This window comes from Carcharhinus amblyrhynchos, chromosome 17, assembly GCF_965287045.1.
Source record: "Carcharhinus amblyrhynchos chromosome 17, sCarAmb.v2.hapA, whole genome shotgun sequence".
NCBI lineage: Eukaryota > Metazoa > Chordata > Chondrichthyes > Carcharhiniformes > Carcharhinidae > Carcharhinus > Carcharhinus amblyrhynchos.
In genome coordinates, this window is record NC_137340.1 from 46,099,913 (window position 1) to 46,125,176 (window position 25,264).

The window sequence follows — 25,264 nt, forward strand, 5'->3', positions numbered from 1 at the left end:
GGATTTAGAACTTTGGCCCGGGGATTTGGAATCTTGGCCTGGGGATTACGTTGTCTCGCGCTGCCAACCAAAGCAGCGACTGCATCTTTGCCCACAGTATGGATTACAGGTTTTTTTTCACTAACCAGCCCCATTGCAACTACGCCCCTCTCCTCTCTATTAAAATCTTTTGCAATATTTACCACCCTTTTGTTTCTTTAATTTTGCAGTGAAAAGTTTGCTGTACCATACTTTTTTTGTTTTCCTAAACAAAAGGTAGCCTGCTTGCTTCTAATGTGGAAGAGGAGGCAGAGGATTGCTTTCGGAAGGGTTTGAGTGCTGCACGAATAAATCGCTTCCTGTGACACTGTGCTCTGAAAGAGGAGGACATGACAGCGAGAGGGACTGCTAGCCGCTTCTTGCAGAGTGTCCTGCAGAATGGAGTGGGCCGGTACGTCTGCCAGCTGAAGAGAATCAGCCTCACCTTCAGCAAAGATGCTCCCAGCAGCAGAGGGGTCAGGTCAGTACCACAACTTCTCCATCACCTCCTGTTAAAGGCAATGTGTCCTGGAAAAATTGCATTGGAAAATCCTCTCGACAGAGCTGGAATTTGTGCAGAGAGGAGCTGTGAAGACTTAAGGGGGCTAGAAAATGCAATGATCCGCAACTTTTCTCCTTGGGGAATAGAACTGAGGGAAAGGGAGAATGTAAACATAATCTTTCGCAGGATGTGGGCATTGTTGGCATTTATTGCCCAGCCCTAATTGCCCTTTGAGTTGAACTTCCTTTTTCTCGTAAAAATATTCTTTATCCACAAAATATCTGAAAGAACATTACAGACATTTCAAAGTGGCCATCACACAATCCAATAATATTCATTTTGACTTGATTTATTATTGTCACATGTATTAGTATACAGTGAAAAGTATTGTTTCTTGTGTGCTATGCAGACAAAGTATATCGTTCATAGAGAAGGAAATGAGACAGTGCAAAATTTAATGTTACAGTCATAACTAGGGTGTAGAGAAAGATCAGCTTAATTCAAGGTAGGTCCATTCAAAAGTCTGATGGCAGCAGGAAGGAAGCTGTTCTTGAGTTGATTGGTATGTGACCTCAGACTTTTGTATCTTTTTCCCAATAGAAGAAGGTGGAAGACAGAATGTCTGAGGTGCGTGGGGTCTTTAATTATGCTGGCTGCTTTACTGAGGCGGCGGGAAATGTAGGCACGGTGAAGCCTTCCATTGTTTGCTGGAGCTGAGAGAGAGAGAGCTAAGATTTTACCTGTTAAAAACCTGTTTAAAATAAGTTTAAAGCACTTTACTCTTTGTAGAACTGTTTAAAGCATTTATTTATTGTATTTACTGCTTTAAGAATTCTGAGGGTGTGGTGAAAAGGCATTTGTGGACCAGCCTGCTTTAAATCAGCACCAGGTTTAAAAGGAGGCCTGGTGTAGACAGCGGGCAGCGTCTGAGCGGGCAGCGGAGTGAGGGGGAAGCAGAGTGAGTTAATAGGGCTTAATATCAAAAAGGGCTGGAGGGAAAAAAGGCCAGGTGAGTTTGTTTGAAAAAAAAACAAAGAAAAAAATTTTTTCAAAACTACTACAGCAAGAAACAAGGAAAAAAATTTTTTCCCCATAAAAAATTACAGTGAATAATGGAGGGGCATGTGATGTGTGGTTTCTGTATGATGTGGGAACTGGCGGACCCCAGGGTCCTTCCCAGTGACCATGTCTGCAGTAAGTGCAGGTTGCTGGAGGAGCTCCAGCTCAAGGTGGATGAGCTGGCCTCTGAGCTACAGACACTGAGGCTCATCAGGGGGAGAGAGGGTGCCCCTAGACTGGCTAAATCTAAGGGTCAGGGACAAAAGGGGGCTGCTGGGAGGAGGAAGGGGGGTGAGGAGCGGAGGCCTCAGCCTCTTAATCTGCATAACAGGTTTGAGGTTCTTGCTTCCAGTCTGGAAGAGGACGAGGCAGGTGAGGTTGGTGAGCAAACTGCACACGGTACAGTGATGCAGCAGGACATAGGCAAAGAGAAGGGGAAAAGGAACGTAGTAGTGATTGGAGATAGTGGGGTGAAGAGTATTGACACTGTCCTTTGTCACAATGACAAAGTGCACAGAAGGGTGTGTTGTCTGCCTGGTGCTCGGGTACAGGATGTCGCAGCTGGGCTGCAGAGGAACCTGGAGTGGGAGGGTGAGAACCCGGTCGTTGTAGTACATGTGGGTGCCGGCGACGTAGGCAAAGTGCGGACTGAGGATCTGGGGAGGGAGTATGAGAAGCTGGGAATGGAATTAAAAAGTAGAACCGACAAGGTGGTCGTCTCTGGGCTACTGCCTGAACTGAGTGCAGACGGGCGTAGGGTTGACAGGATAAAGGAAGTGAATGGGTGGCTCAGGGATTGGTGTGGGAGGAATGGGTTCGAATTTATGGGGCATTGGCACCAGTATTGGGGTAGGTGGGACTTGTTCGGGCGGGATGGGGTTGGTCTGAATCGTGCTGGGACCAGAGTGTTGGCGAATCGAGTAAAGAGGACTGTAGACAGGGCTTTAAACTAATTAGGGGGGGGGAGGGTGCGAGGGTAGGTGACGCTACGAGGTCTAAAGTTAAGGATAGGGTACAGGTAAGGGAAGAGGCCAAGGATGTCCCAATTGGTGGCGTTACGGCAAATAGGGTCCAGGTGAAGGCTGGGATGAAAGCGCTTTATCTGAATGCACGAAGCATTCGGAATAAAGTGGATGAGCTGGTGGCGCAGATCGACACAAATGGATACGATCTGGTGGCCATTACAGAGACGTGGCTGCAAGGTGACAGGGACTGGGAGATGAATGTACAGGGCTATCAAGTGTTTAGGAAGGATAGGCAGGAGGAAAGAGGGGGTGGCGTAGCTCTGCTGATTAAGGATAGTATCAAGGTGGTAGCAAGGGATGATATCGGAGCCAAAGAGCAGAAAGTGGAATCGTTGTGGGTGGAGATTAGGAACAGCAAAGGGAGGAAGACGCTGGTGGGTGTCGTCTATAGGCCCCCGAATAATGATCTGGAGGTGGGGCGGGCTGTTAACACGCAAATAAGTGCGGCGTGCAGGAATGGGACGGCAGTAGTTATGGGAGATTTCAATCTGCATATTGATTGGTCGACCCATGTTGGACGAGGTGGGCTCGAGGAGGAGTTCTTGGAATGCTGCCGGGATAATTTCCTTGAACAGTGTGTGTTGGAGCCGACGAGGGAGCGAGCTATCTTGGATCTGGTGCTATGTAATGAGGCGGGTAGAATTAGGGACCTTGCGGTGAAGGATCCTCTTGGAGAGAGTGATCATTGTATGGTGGAGTTTCTGGTGCAGATGGAGGAGGAGAAAGTGGGTTCCCGGACACGCGTCCTTTGTTTGAATAGAGGGGAGTATGGTAGGATGAGAGAAGAATTGGCAAATGTGGACTGGGGGAGTGCGTTGGAAGGTAGGTCTGCTGAGGAGCAGTGGAGGATCTTTAAGGAGATCTTTCTTGGTGCTCAGCAGAAATTTATTCCGATGGTTAAAAAGGACAGTAGGAAGAGAGGTAATAAGCCGTGGATAACGAAGGAGGTGAAGGAAAGTGTTAAATTAAAAGCGGAGGAATTTAGAGTAGCTAAGAGTAGTGGGCGAGAAGAGGATTGGGAAAGGTTTAAATGTCAACAAAGATTGACAAAGAAGTTGATAAAGGAGGGTAGGAGAAGCTATGAGGCTGGGCTAGCACTTAATATAAAAAAGGATAGCAAGAGTTTTTATAAATATATAAAAAGGAAGAGGCTGGCTAGGGTGAACGTTGGTCCTTTAGAGGATGAGAAAGGGGAGCTAGTGGTAGGGGATGGGGATATGGCTAAGGTCTTGAATAACTTTTTTGTTTCTGTCTTCACGGAGGAGGACGTGAATAATTTGCCGGGTGTTAGCGATGGAAAGGTGGTAGGAATGGAGGGTCTTAATGACATTACTGTTACTAGAGAGGTGGTGCTCGACAGACTGGAGGGGCTGATTGTGGACAAGTCCCCAGGACCGGATGGAATGCATCCGAGGGTTCTGAAAGAAATGGCGGAGGTGATAGTGGATGCCTTGGTGGTTATTTTCCAGACGTCGCTGGATTCCGGGGAAGTGCCGGAAGATTGGAAAACGGCTAATGTTACGCCGTTGTTTAAGAAGGGTGCCAGGCAAAAGGCGGGGAATTATAGGCCGGTTAGTTTAACGTCTGTGGTAGGTAAAATGTTAGAATCCGTCATTAAGGAGGAAATTGCGAGGCATCTTGAAGGGAATTGCTTGATAGGGCGGACGCAACACGGTTTCATTAAAGGGAAGTCGTGTCTGACAAATTTACTGGAGTTCTATGAGGATGTGTCTAGGGCAGTGGATAGAGGAGAGCCGGTGGATGTGGTCTTTCTGGATTTTCAGAACGCGTTTGACAAGGTACCTCACAAGAGGTTATTGCAGAAGGTCAGGGGACATAGAGTTGGGGGTAGGGTGTTAGCGTGGATAGAGGATTGGTTGTCAAATAGGAGGCAGAGAGTGGGGGTCAATGGGTGCTATTCGGATTGGCGGTTGGTGACTAGTGGGGTGCCCCAGGGGTCGGTGCTGGGGCCTCAGCTTTTTACCATTTATATAGATGATCTGGAGGAGGGAACCGAGTGCAGGGTGTCGAAATTTGCTGATGACACCAAGATTGGGGGAAAGGCAAATTGTGCGGAGGGTGTGGAGAGTCTGCAGAAGGATCTAGATAGGCTGGGCGAATGGGCCAGGAAATGGCAAATGGAATTTAATGTTGGCAAGTGTGAGGTGGTCCACTTTGGTAGGAAGAATGGTAGGAAGGACTATTACTTACGTGGCGAAAAACTGCAGCAGGCGACGGTGCAGAGGGACCTCGGGGTCCTTGTGCATGAGTCGCAAAAACCCAGCTTGCAGGTGCAGCAGGTGGTCAGGAAGGCGAATGGGATGCTGGCCTTCATAGCGAGGGGGATTGAATATAAAAGTAGGGAGGTCTTGCTGCAGCTGTATAGGGCATTGGTGAGGCTGCAGCTGGAGTACTGTGTGCAGTTTTGGGCGCCGCACCTGCGCAAGGATATTTTGGCCCTGGAGGGAGTGCAGAGGAGGTTTACTAGGCTGATACCGGAGTTGAGGGGATTGAGCTATGAGGAGAGGCTGAATAAACTAGGCTTGTACTCGTTAGAGTTTAGAAGAATGAGGGGAGATCTCATTGAGACGTATAAGATGATGAATGGGATGGATAGGATAGAGGTGGAGAGACTCTTCCCGCTCAAAAAAGACAGTAGGACTAGGGGGCACAGCCTCAAGATAAAGGGGAGGCGGTTTAGAACGGAGTTGAGGAGGAACTTCTTCACTCAAAGGGTGGTGAATCTCTGGAATTCTCTGCCCGTTGAAGTGGTGGAGGCTGCCTCGCTAAATATTTTTAAGAAGCGGGTTGATGGGTTCTTGATAAGAGAGGGGATTAAGGGTTATGGGGAGAGGGCGGGAAAGTGGAACTGAGCCACAACAGATCAGCCATGATCTTATTGAATGGCGGGGCAGGCTCGAAGGGCTAGATGGCCTACTCCTGCTCCTATTTCTTATGTTCTTATGTTCAATGGATGGGAGGCTGGTTTGCCTGATGGACTGGGCTTCGTTCACGACCCTTTGTAGTTTCTTGCTGTCTTGGGCCGAGCAGGAGCCATACCAACAATAATAGCAAATTGCTGCAGATGCTGGAACCTGAAACCTAAAGACAAAATGCTGGAAAATCTCAGCAGATCTGGCAGCATCTGTGAGGAGAGAAAAGAGCTGACGTTTTGAGTCCAGCCATACAAAGCTGTGCTACAGCCAGAAAGAATGCTTGCTAAGGTGTATCTGTAAAAGTTGGTGAAAGTTGTAGCTGGACATGCCAAATTTCCTTAGTCCTACTCAGGTTCTCTACATCACATTGCACTCTGACATGCTTCAATACACTCAAAGAAACTGCAGACGTTTTGCAAAAGTCTGTTGGGGAGAAGGTACAAAAGCCTGAGGTCACACACCCACTGACTCAAGAACAGCTTTTTCCCTGCTGCTGTCAGATTTTTGAATGGACTTACCTCGCATTAAATTGATCTTTCTCTACACCCTACCTATGACTGTAACACTACATGCTGCACTCTCTCCTTTCCTTCTCTGTGAAAAGTATGCTTTGTGTAGCGCACAGGAAACAACACTTTTCACTGTGTGAATGCATGTGACAATAAATTAAATGGTACAATGTTTTTAAGTTGTTTACATAGATAAAGTTGCTCTTTGAGGTGCTTCAATACGATATGACAATGGTACTGTAAAAAAAATAGTTTTCCACAAACCTGCCTCTTCAACTTCCACAATTAAAAAAGACAGTTTCCTCAGCAACTTTTGCATTAATTACTATTTCCACACTGAACTATTGTGTTATAATACAAATGCATTAACACGATAATATGCACAAGTTCGCTGTGTCATTTCTTCAGCTTTTAAAATGTCCAATTCTCCTTGAATTCTAAATGCTCGACAGCGCATCAGCAAGTAGATACGGTGGCACAGTGGTTAGCACAGCTGCCTCACAGTGCCAGGGATTCGGGTTCGATTCCGGCCTTGACCGAGGGTGCTCCGGTTTCCTCCCACAGTCCAAAGGTGTGCTGGTTAGGTGCATTGGCCGTGCTAAATTCTCCCCCCGGTGTAACCCGAACAGGCGCCGGAGTGTGGCGACTGGGGGATTTTCACTAACTTCATTGCTGGCTTAATGTAAGCATACTTGTGACAGTAATAAATGAACTTGTAAAAAAAAAACACAACTTTTAAATTATTGAATACGTTTTGACACTCTGATGTTTAAGTTTAAATTTGTCCAGTGGAGTTTCTTGTTTCATATGAATACTGTAAAAGTTTGGCACAAGATTTTTATAGAAGTTACTGATGCCCAGAGCTCTCAAAGCTTCTCTTTTCGTTAGGAATTCTGCAATAGCTTTTTTTACAACTGGCTTAAGTATGTAACATGTGTTTTCATAAATTCGCTCTTAGCCAACCTAATTAGTTTCTTGTAGTCATTCGAACATTTCTTTTAGATATTGTAAATGCTGTTCTCACAAGGGGTGGCACCTTGGCACTGTGGTTAAGCACTGCTGCCCCTTGGCTTCAGGGACCCGACCGTGGGTGACCGTGTGCAGTTTGCACGTTCTCCCCATGTCAGCGTGGGTTTCCTTCAGGTGCTCTGGTTTCCTCCCACACTCCAAAGATGTGCAGGTTAGGTGGATTGGCCATGCTCAATTGCCTTTTAATGTCCCAAGTTTTTTAGGTTAGGGGATTAGCCATGGTACAGGGCTACAGAGATGGAGTCGGTGCGGACTTGATGGGCCGAATGGTCTCCTTCCGCACTTTAGCGATTCTATTTCACTGAAAGCCACCAGGTCATTATGATGCACAGCACGTTGACCCATTCCTGTAATAACCTTATTTGTCAGTCTTTGGAAAGTTGCTGGTTCCTTCTCCATACCAAATGGGATAATCTTGAACTGGTAAGTCCCATCTGGTATTACAAACACCCCTCCAATATCCTCTCGGTTATATTATCAGGGGCATGTTGATTAAAGTCACTTGGCCACTTCAACAATTTTTATTACTGACGCAGGAATGCGGATGTTGATTACAGGACTGCCTGAAATCACCATGATGTGGAGATGCCAGCGTTGGACTGGGGTAAACACAGTAAGAAGTCTCACAACACCAGGTTAAAGTCCAACAGGTTTATTTGGTAGCAAACTCCACTAGCTTTCGGAGCGCTGCTCCTTCATCAGGTAAGTGGGAGTTCTGCCCTGACGAAGGAGCAGCGCAAACTGATGTTCAGGGTGGATTCGTGAACTGATTGTTCACGAGTCTAGCGTCAACACTCACTGCCTTGTCTGAGATTCGTAGCCACACGTCGCACAGCCTCAGTGTTTTTTCGAATATCTTTTCACCCTTCCTTTGATTTTCCAAATTATTGTTTCAACAATTGTTCAGAAGTTGCGCTTCCCAGAATGGATCAGAGTTTTTTTTTATTACCTTCTGGATATTACATTTGTCAAGTAAATTTACTATTTGGCCTCATCTATTTACAATCTCTCAATTGTATATGTTCCTTTTGATATATTTAAATTCACTTATTAATGTCATAAGTAGGCTTACATAAACAATACAATGAAGTTACTGTGAAAATCCCCTAGTCGCCACACCCCAGTACCAGTTCGGGTGCACTGAGGGAGAATTTAGCACGGCCAGTGCACCTAACCAGCATGTCTTTCGGACTGTGGGAGGAAACTGGAACATCTGACGGAAACTCCACACAGACATGGGGAGAACGCGCAGACTCCACACAGACAGTGACCCGAGCTGGGAATCGAACCCGGGTCCCTGGCGCTGTGAGGCAGCAGTGCTGAACTGCCATGATCATTAACTTCAAGTCACTTCCTTTATCTTAATGCGAATTGCCATTTGTGCTGCCCTGGTATTCCTCATTCCATCTCACTGTGTTCATCGGGGATTTTCACAGTAATTTTATTGCAGTGTGAATGTAAGCCTTAATTGTGACACTAATAAATAAACTGTTTACATTTCAACCCACTTGCCTTCACAGCTTCTTTAATGAGGTTTTGACCATTCCAGTCCACTGTCTGCACTCCAGTTAAATCAGTCACACCCACACAAGCTTCTTTCTTAGTAGATGATGTCGCAAAAAAAACTAATGTTCTCATTTTCCTCGCAACTACCTCCTTATTGGAAAAATGAACCATTGTAATGCAAAACAACGGTTTCATTTTCTCAACTCCTTTTGTACTAGTTACTTATTCCGTTATAATATTGCTCACACCAGCAAGACCGGTATTTATTGCCCTTGAAGAGGGGTTGGTGAGACGCCATCTTGTAAGCACTACAGTCCATGTGACGTAGATCCATCCACCATTTTGTTAGGATGGGACTTAGGATTTGGTGTTGTAGGAACGGGGATTATAGTTTCAAGTCGGGCTAGTGTGTGGTTTGGAGGAGAACTTGTTAGTGATGATGTTCCTACGCATCTGCTGTCCTTGTCCCTTCCATGTGGCAGAGGCTGTAGGTTATTGTCAAAGGAGCCTTTGCCCCATTGCACCCTGTAGGTGGCAGACACTGAGGCCACACTGCCGCCCTGCTGGAGGGAGAGGGTGTTTCGTGTGTGGACTGCAGTGGATGTTCTAAGTGTCACGTAACAGGGACTATGAGGCGAATGTGTCTGAAGTATCTTTTTGCCATGTTCTTTGTCTTGTCAGAGAGTTCATTGAGGAGGGCGTGGTGGATTTCGCAAATCAGAACCCTGGAATTGTGGTGTACGTCACGGCAAAGCAGTGTAACGTTCCCAAGCTGGTGGCAGAATACCGTGAGTATCGCTCGCCATTCCGGAAAACTTGGGAGCCTGTTCTGCCCAGGGGCAGGTACCAGAAAATACAGGAGGGAAATCTGATACCCGGATTTGTCCCAGCTCCCACTCCTGCCACCCGACCAGCATTGATTATTAACTTTCCCTCCCCCCGTCACCTTTACTTGTTGTTCACGTACTTGCCTCTTTTGTCTGGTTTGCAGTGACACAGTGGTTAGCGCTGCTGCTGCACAGTGCCAGGGACCTGCATTCGATTCTCAGCTTGGGTCACTGTCTGTGCAGAGTCTGCGTATTCTCACCAAGTCTGCATGGGTTTCTCCAGGTGCTCCGGTTTCCTCCCACAGTCCAAAAGCTGTATTGGCTTGATGCATTGGCCATGCAAATTTTCCCTCAGTGTACCCGAACAGAGAGTGGCAACTAGGAAATTTTCACAGTAACTTCATTGCAGTGTAAATCTATTTGTGTCTATTAAACTTAAAACATCAAGTTTAGAGCCTTTCAGGGAATTATGCCCGCCAAGGGAGGCCACTCAGCCCATTTTGCTGATGCTAGCTCTTTACGAATTCCTTTCCCTATAGCTTTCCTTTTTGATCCTTCATCTAATTCCCTTTCAGAAGTTACTAATAAATCTGCTTCCCCCTTTCAGGCAGAACATTCTAGATTGTTATAAGTTGCTGTGTTAAAAATACTTCTGTTCCCATTGATGATCTTGTATCTGTGTCCTCCTGTCAGTGCTGGTGATATCTCACACTTCAGGAAAAAATTGCTCAAGTACCAATCAACTTCTTCCCTGCTGCCATCAGTCGTTTGAATGGACTTACCTTATCAAAGAAACCCTACAGTGAAGAAGGAGGCCATTTGGCCCATCGAGCCTGTGCCAACAATTCCATCTCAGCCCTACTCCTGTAACCCCACATATTTACCCCGTTAATCCCTCTAACCTACACATCCCAGAAACAATTTAACATGGACATTGCACCTAACCTGCACATCTTTGGACAGTGGGAGGAAACCAGAGCACCTGAAAGAAACCCGTGAAGACATGGGGAGAACGTGCAAACTCCGCACAGACAGTGACTCAAGCCGGGAATCAAACCCAGGTTCCTGGAGGCAGCAATGCTAACCACTGGGATATTAAATTGATCTTTCTCTGCACCTCTGCTATGACTGTAACACTACATTCTGCACTCTCTCCTTCTCTATGAATGGTATGCTTTGGCTGTATAGCACGCAAGAAACAATACTTTTCAATGTTTATTAATACATGTGAAAATAATAAATCAAAAATCATTCAGCCCATCGCGATTGCACCAACTCTCTGACAGAGTATCTTATCAGGCCCCCCTCCCCCACACATTAGAAGGCAATCAAAATTCTCTCCTCTAACTTTTTATCTCACTCTATCTGCTTCATGCTGTTTGTTCCTCCTGCGATCAAAATCTGAACAGGTAACTCCACTCTGTGCATTTTCTGCCCACCTGCAGCGGTGAGCCGACACTTGAGTTGATGGGCCGAATGGCCTCCCACACCAACATCGGTATTGTTTCCCAGCCACTTTGCAAATCTCCATGTCCATTCTGAAACCCTGACCAGAGATTTTTTTAATATAAGGATGATTTACAAAGCATACAAGGGTTGGTTTTGGTGTCACCCTCTCTGTGGCACAGTGGTTAGCACTGCTGCCTCACGGTGCCAAGGAGCCGGGTTCGATTCTCGGATCACTGTCCATGCAGAGTCTGTACGTTCTCCCCATGTCTGCATGGGTTTCCTCCGGGTGCTCTGCTTTCCTCCCACAGTCTGAAAGACGTGCTGGTTAGGTGCATTGGCCATGCTAAATTCTCCCTCAGTGTACCCAAACAGGCTCCAGAGTGTGGCGATTGGGGGATTTTCACAGTAATTTCATTGCAGTGTGAATGTAAGCCTATTGTGACTAATAAATAAACTTAGAGAGGATGTGATTTTAAATGTCCAGTATTTTGTGGGACTTTTTATTAGTGCAAATGCTGCAGTGCAGCCTTTGGCCACAAGATGGTGCCCCAAACCTGCAGATTGGTTAATGATCAAACTTGATCTGTTTAAGAATTACAACATGTCCCACCCAATCAATTCTGCTACTTATCACCCATACTGGCAGTGATCTTAAATCCATCTGCCTTTCCTGCTTTCATGTGGCCCTCTCCCCCTTTTTATTCACCCGCTTTTCTCAACTGTTAAATATTGGCTTGTTTTCTGCTTCAACCACAACTTTGGTAGTGTATCCTTGTAAGTCTCTTGTCTGGTAAGATTTCTTCTGCTTTATTTATTTAATCGATGTTCCCTCATTCTGGATTCCTTGAAGAATGGAAACTGTCTGTTTCTATCCGCTGTCGGGTGAGGAGGAGGCCATTCAGCCCCTCAGAATAGATGGGGGCTGATCTACACCTTAACTGCCACATTCCTGGCCAAATGAAAAATCCTTTGTTTGTGATAAGCTCCAGTTTTCCTCCAGTACCTACGGCCTTTTTTATTGAGAGGAAATATAATTCTAAACCTCCTGTTCAGCCCAATGCATCAAATTGCCTTAGTATCTATCTGAATGAAAATAACCCCAATCCCTCCAACCTTTTAGTATTTTTTCTGCAGAGACTTGTAACTTTGGAAGAGAAATTTCAAACTTCCGCTTGTTAACTGAAAGGCTGACATCAAGTTTAAATGTTTACTGTATCAAATGATGAAAAACATGATTGACCAAACACCATCTTGTTGTGTAGGCAACTTGTTTCTTGTTACAAAGTCTCATAGCCACCAGTTTACTGTTGCTCCCATCTTCCACTATGTTGTTTACTTTCTATTTTCCCAGCAAATTAACTTCTTATCTTAGAATGATCTCTCACTGTGAGCGTTGCACTGTAAATTCCTTTCTCTCGCTCCAAGCTAGGCAAATCTTCCAGCCTTGTTTCACTTCTCGCAGTCTTGGTCTTTAGTGCAAGCTTGCACCCAAATTCTGCATTGTAAAAGATAGTCAGTGTTTACTCTGTTTAAGGCGCAGGCTATTCTGTCTTCTTGCTCGCTCCCTCTCAGTTTTTGATGTGAGTAATTATTGTCACGTTTTAGAAAACAGTGAAAATTATTGTTTTTTGCGTGCTATACAGACAAAGCATACCGTTCATAGAGAAGAAGACGAGAGAGTGCAGAATGTAGTGTTGCAGTCATACTAGGGTAAAGTTTAAAGTTTATTTATTCATCACAAGTAGACTTAAATTAACACCGCAATGAAATTACTGTGAAAATCTCCTGGTCGCCACACTTTGGTGTCTGTTCGGGTACACTGAAGGAGAATTTAGCACAGCCAATGCACCTAACCAGCACGTCTTTGAACTATGGGAGGAAACCCACACAGACACAGGGAGAACACGCAAACTCCACACACAGAGTGGCCCAAGCCGGGTATCGAACCTGGATCCCTGGTGCTGTGAGGCAGCAGTGCTAACCACTGTGCCCGTGTAGAGAAAGATCACCTCAACACGAAGTAGGCTATTGCCCACACGGTGGTATTTCTGGATTTATGGGGAAGCCTGTAACCTGATCTCAAAATGGCTTCCTCTATCCTCTTCTCCATGGCAACCTACTGGCTTTGTTTCCAAGTGGAAGTGCTAATCAGTTACTTTTGATCACAATTGCCTTTGGCCCTAACATAAATGTTTGACATTGGTATTGATACCAGTTTTCTGGGACTTTGGGAGACACATGACAGCTGTTCCTAAATCTACAATGTCCCCAAGTCTAAATGTCTTGCACCCCCTTCTCAGTAAAACAATCCTGAGTCTGCTCCTGATCTCTAACAATATAACCACCCGAGCTGATGCCAGCACGTTACCATTCATTTCAGTAGGAGGGTAATTAGGCAGAGCCAAGGAGCAGACCAGCACTGCAGCAGGAATCCTCAAGGGACTGTGAGCATCTCTCTCCTAATTGTAGTCTGGGGGGAACCTCTCCACGGGGAACATGGGGCAGGCACAGAGGCAGCTCCCAGACAGCCAGAGTGCTTTTGGTGTTGCTATGAACTATGGGCTAGACATCTAACCAACTGATCTAACTAACTCCACTCTTTCATTTAGCCTCGGTTTAAAGAGACCGTCTCAAACTGTAGCTCAAACCAAAAGGTGGAGTCCTGAGAAACCTCACAGTTTTCACGCACTGACCAGCCAGTGACTGCGTTTTGTACTCTCTATTCTCTCACTGTCCTTCCAGTGGTGTGGAGCCCAAAACTGTACATCCCCGCTGTGTTCCGTTAGACCCATCCATTTAATACCGCTGACTTTAACCACTTTAATTGCACCCTTCCCCAATACTTTTACACCTTCAGAAAACCCAGCTTACCCCCGCCCTCCCGATTGGTGTAGGGCGTGTAGTTTAATTGTTGAGGTACACGGTGAAACTTAGAAACTAGAAGCAGGAGTAGGCCATCCAGTCCTTCGAGCCTGCTCCACCATTCATTATGATCGTGGCTGATCGTCGAATTCAATATCCTGATTTTCCCCCTTCCTCCCAGATCCCTTGTCCCCTTTAGCCCCAAGAACTATATCCAATTTCTTCCTGAAATCAGACAACGTTTTGGCCTCAGCTACTTTCTGTGGTAGTGAATTCCACACGTTCACCACCCTCTGGGTGAAAAAATTTCCCCTCATCTCAGCCCCTTATCCTTCGACTGTGAACCCTAATTCTGGACTCCCTCACCATCGGGAATATTCTTTCTGAATTCACTAATGCGAGCTGTCACAGCACAGAACACTGTTACTGCGTTGAAACGTTTGAGTCAATATTCTCCAACCCTGCGCTCTGCTTTCTCCAGTCTAACCTGACCTTCTCACTGACCCCACGTTCTCTCATCTCCGTCACTCTCCAGTAAGGCATCTGGTGAAAGGCATTTTGAAACTCCAGATAACACCAGCCGATGTATTCGCCCCACCTGCCTGTGTCTGGCACCTCCCCAACAGACACCGTACCAGGTTACCAAGTGAACCAGCATCTCCTCGTAATGAGAGCAAAACACCACAATGCTGAACAATTGAGTTAAAAGCAGTGACAGGGAGGTGTAATGGTGATACTGTAACAGAGAGGCAGGCAGTATAATGGTGATACTGTAATGGAGAGAGAGAGACAGGCAGTGTAATGGAGCTATTGTAACAGAGTGACAGGCAGTGTCATGGAGATATTGTAATAGAGAGAAGCAGGCAGTGTAATGGTACTATAACAGAAAAACAGACATTGTAATACTGTAACAGGTAGACAGTGTAATGGTGATACTGTAATAGAGAGAGACAGGCATTGGAATGGTGATACTGTAACAGTGTAATGGCGATGCTGTAACAGAGGGCAGTGTAATGGCGATGCTGTAACAGGGGGCAGTGTAATGGCGATGCTGTAACAGGGGGCAGTGTAATGGCGATGCTGTAACAGGGGGCAGTGTAATGGCGATGCTGTAACAGGGGGCAGTGTAATGGCGATGCTGTAACAGGGGGCAGTGTAATGGCGATGCTGTAACAGGGACAGGCAGTGTAATGGCGATCTCTGTTGCAGCATCATTTTGAGACGAAGGTGGATAATTCTAGGTGAGTGAAGTTCGCAGTGTGTAATATGAGAGGAATTCTGCTGCCTGTAAATGTCTGTGGTTGTGCTCTCTGTTAGTTTATCCAGAGTTGTGATAGTAAAAAGCCAAGACTGCAGTTATACTGCCAAACCCGCATTACTCTGTGGCACTTTGGAACTGTGTAGCCCATAGCAGGTGAAGCAATGCTGCTTCCCAGGCCATACGTTTTAATCCAAGGATAAAACTTCACCACGAGATGTCCTCAAATGACCTACTGCCACCAATTGTCAGTCTGTATTATTCTGCCAGTGACGGGGAAACACCACTGAAATGTGGGAAACCTGGAAGCCAATTTGCGCACAGTATGCTCCCACGGGCAGAATTACAATAATGAAGACGCTCCTTTAAAACCTACCTCCTTGACCAAGCTCTTGGTCATCTGTCTGAGCATCTCCTTGTGGGATTGGTGTCAAATTACACTTGATAATCGCTCTTGTGACGTGCTTCGGGTCATTTTGCCACATTACAGGCGCTATGTAAATACAGGTTTTGTGAGATGATTCTGTTTGCAGTTTCGGCACCCTGCCACAAGGTGTCCTCTGTGACCCAGCTCCAGTCCATCCAAATGGACCGGAGATTCAGCATTGCGCCAGGGACTTCCTCTGATTCACACCAGTTAACCAGGAATCGTTTTCAGACAAGTTAGGATTAAAGAACTGAAAAAGGGGTAGAATATCAGGCCCACTTTCAGCAAATGTCACAGCCTGGAGCTGCAGCAATTTTATTTAAACATATGTTAGTGAATTAGTTTTTCACAAAGGTGTTACTGCAGACTGCATAGATTGTTAGTGACACAGTGTATTCTGGGTGCCAGTACATGGATTTCTTGTGACACAGTGTATTCTGGATACTGGTACACAGATTGCTTGTGACATAATGTATTCTGGATATTGGTACATGGATTGCTTGTGACACAGTGTGTTCTGGGTGCCAGTACATGTATTGCTGGTGAGACAGTGTATTCTGGGAGCTGTAACACCTTTTAAGCCAACCTGCCTCTAATGTGACCCATAACTGGACTGAAAGTGTGATAGCGCCAGTGTGGTTAAAATGCAGCGCGTTACTGTGGAGAGATTCTAATCACACTGCAACATTAGCACCGCAGTGTTAAAATCAGTTACATTATTATTGCATGTTATCCCTGTTAATATTTCTTAGAATTTCTACAATGTAGAAGGAGGCCATTCAGCCCATCGAGTCTGCACCGACCGCAGTTCAACCCAGGCCCCATTCCCGTAACCCCATGTATTTGCCCTAGCTAATCCCCATCACACTGGGGTCAATTTAGCATGGCCAATCCACCTAACCCGCACATCTTTGGATTTGGGGAGGAAACTGGAGCACCTGGAGAAAACCCACGCAGACACAAGGAGAATGCGCAGGCTCCGTACTCAGTGACCTGAGGCCGGAATTGAACCCAGGACCCTGGCACTTTTGAGGCAGCAGTGCTAACCACTCACTGTGTCTTCAATTAGTTATTTAGCAAATGCAGAGCCCCTTAGCCGAGTAGTTTATTGAGTGTGGATTGGTCTCTGCTGAGTCTGTTTATTGGACATTCTTCTGTGATGTGATGTATAGTTTGCTCTCTCCCATGGGCACACAGGGGGCTGGCACTAATGCCCCATCTGTGAAGATTGACCAGGCAGGGGGCTGTGGCTGTTGAGGGTGGACCACTCTCTTCTTGGAATGTTGGAACCAGGCAGCTATTGGGTTGGGTTTGAGTCCAGGTGCTTGTTTGCCGTGTCCAATGATTCCTATTTATCCAGGTAGGATTTGTGTTGATGTCCAGTGTGTGGGAGGGTTTTTCCAGACTGGCCTTCTTGATGGGAGGTGTACCTTGGGTGGGTTGAATAGACCAGCATGAATTGGCAGCTGTATTGTGAACTCTTGTAGGTTGTTGCAAGTTCGCCACACTTCACCGTTCATTGTTGCAGTGTTGTTTGTGGGAATTTTGGGGCATTTTCTTTTGTATTAGGCAGTTGCAGGCTACCCACTTCAACCATATCACACTTGTATATCACAGAACCGTGCAGAAAGAGGCCGATCAGCCCATCGTGCCTGTACCTATCCAATTAGTCCCATGCTCTTTCCCTATAACCCTGCACAACTTGCTCCCTTTAGGTTTTGATCTGAATTGCTTGTTGAACATCAATATTAAATCTGCTCTCAGGTAACGCATTCTAGATGATGACGACTCGCTGTGTTTAACAACAAAAAAGATTCCTCCTTCTCTGCTCTTTTTGCCAGTTTTCTTCAATAAAGGTGGAAATGTGAACTTTGATTGGGATTTATATTGGAATAGCTTGTGCCAGCATCTGGACAGTGAGGAGGACCCGTGACGCTGTCTCACCGAGATTGACTGCCATGGGGGGCTGTGTGATGACACAGATTCGAATTTTCCTCCCTCTGTTGATCCTAATCTAGACTCGGTAACTGCTGAGCTGCACCCTTGGCTCCTGGCCACCGTACATTCGATCGTGAGAGCCCTGCCAGTCTCCCGATGCTCCTGGGACTGGGGCAATTAATGGCATCTCTCTGCAGCCAAGTCATGGGGCACTGACAAATGGAGGAATTTTTTTTTTTCTTTTTTTCCAAAAATATACTTTATTCATAAAAATCTCAAGTAATCTATTACAGTGTACAGGGCTTCGAGTAGCAAAACAATGCGGAATCAAAACATTTTTGCAGATCTGTCCAAACTACAGTGACTACATTTCAGTACTTAAAAAACTATGTCCATGTCTCAATATTTACATATTTGTACTAATTGCCATGATTACATTTCAATACTTAAAACTATATACATGCCTCAAAAGATTACTGTGTGCCGTTAGTGCTCAGATTGGCACACAGTTACGCAGGTCGAGGGTATTCTGCAGTTCCTGGGCCCTCGGTCTGCCTCCGTTAAAAGGCCTTACAGTGTGGCCTTTCCCCATTGTGCCTTTGCGGCGGCTGCCCCAAGCTTCAGCGCGTCCCTCAGCATGTAGTCCTGGACCTTGGAATGTGCCAGTCTGCAACACTCGGTCGAGGACAGTTCTTTCAGCTGGAAGATCAGCAAGTTTCAGGCGGACCAAAGTGCGTCCTTCACCGAGTTGATGACCCTCCAGCAGCAGTTGATTTTTGTCTGGGTGTGCTTCCCCGGAAACAGCCCGTAGAGCACAGAGTCCTGCGTCACCGAGCTGCTCGGGACGAACCTCGACAAATACCACTGCATCTCACTCCAGACCTTCTTTGCAAAGGCACATTCCACAAGGAGGTGTGCGACCGTCTCGTCAGCCCCGCAGCCGCTTCGAGGGCAGCGTGCGGTGATGTTGAGACCTCGAGCTTGCATAAAGGATCTGACGGGGAGTGCCCTTCTCACCACCAGCCAAGCCAGATCTTGGTGCTTGTTTGTCAGTTCTGGTGATGAGGCGTTCTGCCAGATGACACTGACAGTCTGCTCAGGGAACCATCCGACAGGATCCGCCATCTCCTTTTCTCTCAGGGCCCCAAGGACGTTACGCGCTGACCACTGCTTAATCGCCTTGTGGTCAAAGGTGTGTTTGCGGAAAAATTTCTCCACGAAGGACAGGTGCTGCGGTACGGTCCAACTACTCGGAGCGTTCCGCGGCAGTGTGGCCAGACCCATCCTTCGCAACACTCGGGACAGGTAGAACCTCAAAAAGTAGTGGCACTTGCTGTTGGTGTACCGAGGATCTACGCACAGCTTGATGCAGCCGCACACAAAGGTGGCCATCAGGATCAGGGCGGCGTTGGGAATGTCTTTCCCTCCGTTCTCTGGAGATTTGTGCATCGCCTCCCTCCGGACGCGATCCATCTTTGATCTCCAGATAAATTTGAAGATGGCCTGCGTCACTGCTGCAGCGCAGGATTTGGGGATAGGCCACACCTGCGCCACGTACAACAACACGGACAGCAACTCGCACCGGATCACCAGGTTTTTCCCTGTCATGGAGAGCGAGCGTTGCTCCCACAAGCCGAGTTTCTGCCTGGCTTTCGCGATGCGCTCCTCCCAGTTTTTGATGCATGCCCCTGCCGCTCCGAACCATATCCCCAGCACCTTCAGGTACTCTGCCCTGACGGTGAAGGGGACAAAGGATTTGTCGGCCCAGTTCCCAAAGAACATGGCCTCGCTCTTTCCCTGGTTGACTTTGGCTCCCGAGGCCAGCTCGAACTGCTCGCAGACCTGGAGGAGCCTGTGGACAGACGAGGGGTCCGAGCAGAACACAGCCACGTCATCCATGTACAGGGAGGCTTTGACCTGCGTGCCTCCGCTGCCTGGGATTGTCACCCCTTTGATGCCTGGGTCGCTTCTGAGGGCCTGGGCAAAGGGTTCAATGCAACACACAAAAAGGACGGAGGAGAGAGGGCAGCCCTGTCTGACTCCAGACCTGATTTGGAAGCTATCTGTTTCCCACCCGTTGACTGAGACTGCGCTACTGATGTCTGTGTAGAGCAGCCGGATCCAATTGCGTATTCCCTCCCCAAAACCCATTTTGGAGAGCACATCCATCATGTAGTTGTGCGATATTCTGTCAAACGCCTTCTCCTGGTCGAGGCTAATGAGGCACGTATCCACCTGCCTGTCCTGCACGTAGGCAATCGTATCCCTGAGTAGCGCCAGGCTGTCAGAGATCTTCCTGCCGGGTACAGCACAGGTTTGATCAGGATGGATCACTGACCCCAGAGCAGACTTGACCCGGTTGGCGATGACCTTGGCCAGAATTTTGTAATCCACGTTCAACAGTGAAATGGGTCGCCAATTCCGAATTTCTTCCCTCTCCCCCTTCTGCTTGTAGATGAGGGTAATGATGCCTTTCCTCATGGATTCTGACATCCTGCCCTCCAGAAGCATACTCTCGTATACTTCCAGGAGGTCCGGGCCCGTCAAGTCCCACAACGCCGAGTAAAACTCCGCCGGTAAGCCGTCGCTTCCGGGAGTTTTACCCTTCTGCAAGGACTCAACGGCCTTGGTCAGCTCTTCCAGAGATACCGGTCTCTCCAGGCTGTCCCGCTCACCGTCGTCTAAGACCTGCGTGATAGACGACAGGAAAGACTGGGAGGCCGTGCTGTCTGTCAGCTTCAGGTCATACAGTCCGGCATAGAAGGATTTGCAGATCCTCAGAATGTCAGACTGCGATGACCCCACTGAGCCGTCCTCTTCCTTCAGGCTGCTGATCACAGAGGTTTCTCTGTGCACCTTCTGGAAGAAGAAGCGTGAGCACTTTTCGTCCTGCTCCACGGAGCGGACCCTGGACCGGAAAATGACCTTGGCGGCCTCCGAGGCAAAGAGCGAGGCTTGCTGGCTCTTTGCCTCCTGGAGCTCCTCCCTGACATCGACCCCCATCGACTGCAGTTGGAGCAGTTCCTGCATGCTTTTCTGGAGTCGGGACATGTCCCGCCGTCTCTCCCTGGCCTTCTGAACCCCTTTGCGAATGAAGAACCTTTTGATGTTGCCTTTGATGGTTTCCCACCAGAGCGATGGAGACTCAAAGAAGGGTTTGACGGTCCTCCAACCGTGGTAATCCCTCCTGAGTTCCTCGAGGTTCTCTGGGGTCAACAGTTCTACGTTCAGCTTCCAGGACCCCCTGCCCACTTTCTGGTTTGCCTCCAGCTGACAGTCGGCCAGCAGGAGGCAGTGGTCAGAAAAGAACACCGGCCTGACGTCGGTGGGCCTGACCGTGAGCGCGCGGGACACAAACATAAAGTCGATCCTGGAGCGAACCGACCCGTCGGGCCGCGACCACGTGTACCTGCGCTGCCCTCCGTCTGCTGGGTTGCTGAAGACGTCGAGCAGCTTTGCATCTTTGACCGTCTCCAGCAGGGCTCTGGACGTAGCGTCCAGTTTGTTTTCAGCCCTGCTGGATCGGTCGGCCTTGTCTAGGATACAATTGAAGTCCCCACCCAGAATGACCGGCCTGGAGGTGGTGAGCAGCTGTGGCAGCTGCTCAAAAACCGCCAGCCGCTCGGTTCTGGCGGCAGGGGCATACACATTAATCAGCCTGAGAGGGCAGTTTTTGTACGTGACGTCTGCTACGAGAAGGCGTCCCCCCACCACCTCCCTAACTTCGGAGATGGTGAAGCCACCTCCCCGCAGCAGGATGCCGAGGCCCGAGGAACGGCAGTCGTTCCCACCTGACCAGATGGACGGTCCGTGGGACCACGCACTCGACCAGCGCCTGTAGCTGCTGAGGTGAGGGATCCCACACTCCTGCAGGAACAGCAGGTCGGCTTTGACGTTGGCCAGGTAGGATAACGTGGACGCACATCTCAACCCGTCTTTGACACTGCGTACATTTACCGAGGCAAACTTAAAAGACATTTTTAAAGTACAAAAAGATTTGGCAGTTCTTACATGTCCGTCAGTCAGCATGCACCCGGTTCCGCATTCCTGTGGTGCTGACGAAGTTCTGCAGGGCGGCAGGGCTGATATATCCGTCCGAACCTGCCTCAAAACCTCGTCGGCGACTGGGTGACATCGTCGGACTCATGTGACCGTCTGGATGGTCTGCTGCTGCTGCGATGGCGTCGGTTCTCCCCGTCACCTGTGGATTCTTCGTCGCTTTTGAAAAGAGCCTCTTGAGGTTCTGTCGTCGTCTGGCAGCTTTTCTCTCGTCACCGTTGAGGGGTCTCGCTGCCACGGATTTCCTTTTCCGTATCTTTCTGCTGGATTTGACTTTCAGCCAGGGGCTTTCGAGCTCCGAGCTCTCCTGTTCCATGGCTTCGGCGCCCTCTGCTGGTGGTGCTGACGATGCGTCCTCCTGCTGCACTGGGGGGTCCGCTCGTCCTTCCGAAGCCTTTTCCGGGCCTGCTTCTGGACCGGTCGTCTGTCCCTCTGAGGTGGCACGGACGCTTGCCTTCTTCACTCCGCCTCCGGTGATCTGGGCGTAAGTGGCCTTTCGCTTGGGGCAGGCTCTGTAGACGTGGCCAGCCTCCCCACACAGGTTGCAACATTTGCTGTCGCTGCAGTCCTTTGTCGCGTGCCCCTCCTTCAAGCAGTTTCTGCAGAAGGTGGTGCTGCAGCTCGCGGCAAAATGGCCGGTTTTGCCGCAGATTCGGCACATTCGAGGCTGTCCCGCGTAGTACAGGAAGCCTCGATTCCCCCCGATGGCAAAATTGGAGGGCGGGTGCAGGAGGTCTCCATTGGGGTCAGTCCTGAGAGTTACTCTCATCCAGCAGGCAGCCAGCATGCCTTGGAAAAGGCGCAGTGTCTTACTGAAACTGATGAGGGAGAGTGTAGGGGCTACAGGCCTTACGGCTAGGCTGGTACAGCACAGCAGGAGGCCAATCGGCCCATTGAGTCTATGCAAGCTCTTTCATAGAGCCATCTAATCCCATGCCCCCGTTCTTTCCTCAACTCTCTACATTTAGCTTTTCTCCTTCAAGTATTTATCCAGATCCCTTTTCCAGGCTAAACCAGTAAGTTCCTGTTGCACTGATGTTACAGCAATGATCACTCCTCCAAAGTACCTCAATGGATTGTGGAGCGCTTTGGGACATCCTAAAGTTGTGAAAGATGTTAAAGAATCATAGAATCCTGTAGTGCAGAAGGTGACCATTCAGCCCATCAAGTCTGCACTGAAAAAAATCTACCTAGGCCTTATTTCTGTAACTCTCTAACTTACGCATCCTGGGACATTAAGGGACAATTTAGCGGGGCCAATGCACCTAACCCACACATCTCTGGACCTTGGGAGGAAACTGGAACACCTGGGGGAAACCCACTCAGACAAGGGGAGAACGTGTAAACTCCAAGCAGATAGTGACCCAAGCCGGGACTCGAACCTGGATCCCTGGAGCTGTGAGGCAGCGGTGCTAACCACTGTGCTGTCTGTTGTAAATCTCTTATCTAAATGTGGAAATACAACAGAACCTTCATTATTATTCAGCACATAGAAATGTAGAAAATAGGAGCAGAAGGCGGCCATTTGGCCCCTTCATCCTGCTGCAGCATTCATTATGATCATGGCTGATCATCCAACTCAATAGCCTAATCCTGCTTTCCCACATATCCTTCAATCCCTTTTGCCTCAAGTGCTATATCGAACTGCCTCTTGAAAACATGCAGTGTTTCGACCTCAGCTACTTTCTGTGGTAGTGAATTCCACAGGCTCACCACTCCCTGGGTGAAGGAATTTCTCCTCATCTCCTTCTGGGATGTTCCCTGTCCAGTACTGTTAAAACTTGATAGGTTTCTATGAGATTCCCCCCTTCGTTCTCCTGAACTCCAGTGAAGACAATCCCAATCAACTCAATCTCACCTTGTACATCAATCTTGCCATTCCAGGAATCAGCCTGAAACTTCTGCACTCCCTTTAGAGCAAGGACATCCTTCCTCAGATAAGGAGACCTAACCTGCACACACTATTCCAGGTGTGGTCTCACCAAGGCCCTGTATAACTGCAGCAACACAGTAAAAAGTCTGACAACACCAGGTTTTAGTCCAACCTATTTATTTGATAATATACTCACTAGCTTTCGGGGTTACCCCCTTCGTCAGGTGAATGGAGAGTTCTAATCCTCTCACTACGAAGGCCAATATACCATTTGCCTTTTTTTTTACTGCCTACTGCACCTGCAAACTTGCCTTCAGTGACTGTTTTACGAGGACGCCCAGGTCTTGTTGCACATTCTCCTCTCCTAATTTATGGCCTTTCAGGCAGTAATCTGTCGTGCTGTTTTTGCTATTGTTAATCTCACATTTGTCCACGTTATACTGCGTCTGCCATTCATTTGCCCACTCACTCAACTTGTTCAAATCGGATCTCTGCATCCTCCTCACGGCTCACCCTCCCACCCGGCTTTCTGTCGCTCCCCCACACAGGCCCTCCAGCCGAATAACGGGCGCAGTTGGACAGTTGAACCTCCGTGTTTAGACAGTCCCTTGTAGCACGGCAGGAGCAAGCTGAATAAGGACACGTCCAGTAGGAATGGCATGACTGGAATGTAATTGTTCCCGGCTGATCTAATGTCACAAAGGACGAGGCTGGTGATATTGGGCTGTGCAGTGAGGTGAGGTCTCCCAGGAGGCTTTTGTCTCCAAAGGCCCTGGCAGATTATCCGATCCAGTGTAATAAAGATAGGTTTGCGCTCATTGTTATCAATTTTTTTTTGTAGGCTGAATGAAATGTGTACATAATGTGTAATTCCAGTTTGCAATTTAGAGAGTCAGTCCACACACCAGTCATGTCAAAGTGCTCCAGCTAGACTTTGTTTATTCATTTGTGGGACGTGGACATCGCAGGCTGGCCAGCATTTATTGCCCATCCCTGGTTGCCTGAGGCCAGTTGAGAGTCAACCGCGTTGCTGGTGCTCTGGGGTCACACAGAGGTCAGACCAGGTAAGGATGTTAGATTTCCTTCCTTAAAGGACATTAGTGAACCAGATGGGCTTTTCCCACAATGGTTTCATGTCGTCAGTCGATTCTTGATCCCACATTTTTTTTTCTTGGTTTCATATTCCACCATCTGCTGCGGTGGGATTCGAACCGGGGTCCCGAAACCTTAGTTTCCGGATTAATAGTCTAGCGATAATACCACTAGGCCATCGCTTCCCAACCCCTCTCAATAATGTGACTCTGGATGAAAAAACTTTCCCTCAAATCCCTTTTAAATTTCCTGCCCCTTAAGTCTATGCCCACTGGTTATTGATCCCTCTACAAAGGGGAAAAGTTTGTTGTTATCCACTCTATCTATGCCCCTCATAATTTTGTGCACCCCAATCAGCTCCCCCCTCAGAGCCACAGAGGTTTACAGCTTGAAAACAGGCCCTTCGGCCCAACTTGTCCATGCCAGTCTTTTTTTTTTAAAACCACTAAGCTAATCCCAATTGGCCCATATCCCTCTATACCCATTTTACCCATGTAAATGTCCGAATGCTTTTTGAAAGACAGAATTGTACCTGTCTCTACTACTATCTCTGGCAGCTTGTTCCAGACACTCACCACCCTCTGTGTGAATAAATTGCCCCACTGGACCCTTTTGTATCTCTCCCCTCTCACCTTAAACCTATGCCCTCTAGTTTTAGACTCCCCTACCTTTGGGAAAAGATATTGCCTATCTAGCTGATCTGTGCCCCTCATTATTTTATAGACCTCCGTAAGATCACCCCTCAGCCTCCTGAGCTCGAGAGAAAAATGTCCCAGTGAAACCACCAAGTCCCGGTAGCATCCTAGTAAATCTTTTCTGCACTCTTTCTGGTTTAATAATATCCTTTCTATAATAGGGTGACCAGAACTGTAAACACAGCATGCCCTGGATAGTA

General features: G+C 47.9%; 1 protein-coding gene across 1 annotated transcript in view; it reads left to right on the forward strand.

The window, feature by feature from the left end:
• Positions 1-145: 145 nt before the first annotated feature.
• mrpl43 (mitochondrial ribosomal protein L43) overlaps positions 146-25,264 on the forward strand; it is a 30,200-nt gene continuing 5,081 nt past the window's right edge. The window contains exons 1-2 of the mRNA XM_080205892.1: positions 146-499; positions 9,266-9,372. Coding sequence (XP_080062018.1) covers positions 369-499; positions 9,266-9,372 — 238 coding nt within the window. The 5' untranslated portion in view covers positions 146-368. The remainder of the gene's footprint in view (positions 500-9,265; positions 9,373-25,264) is intronic.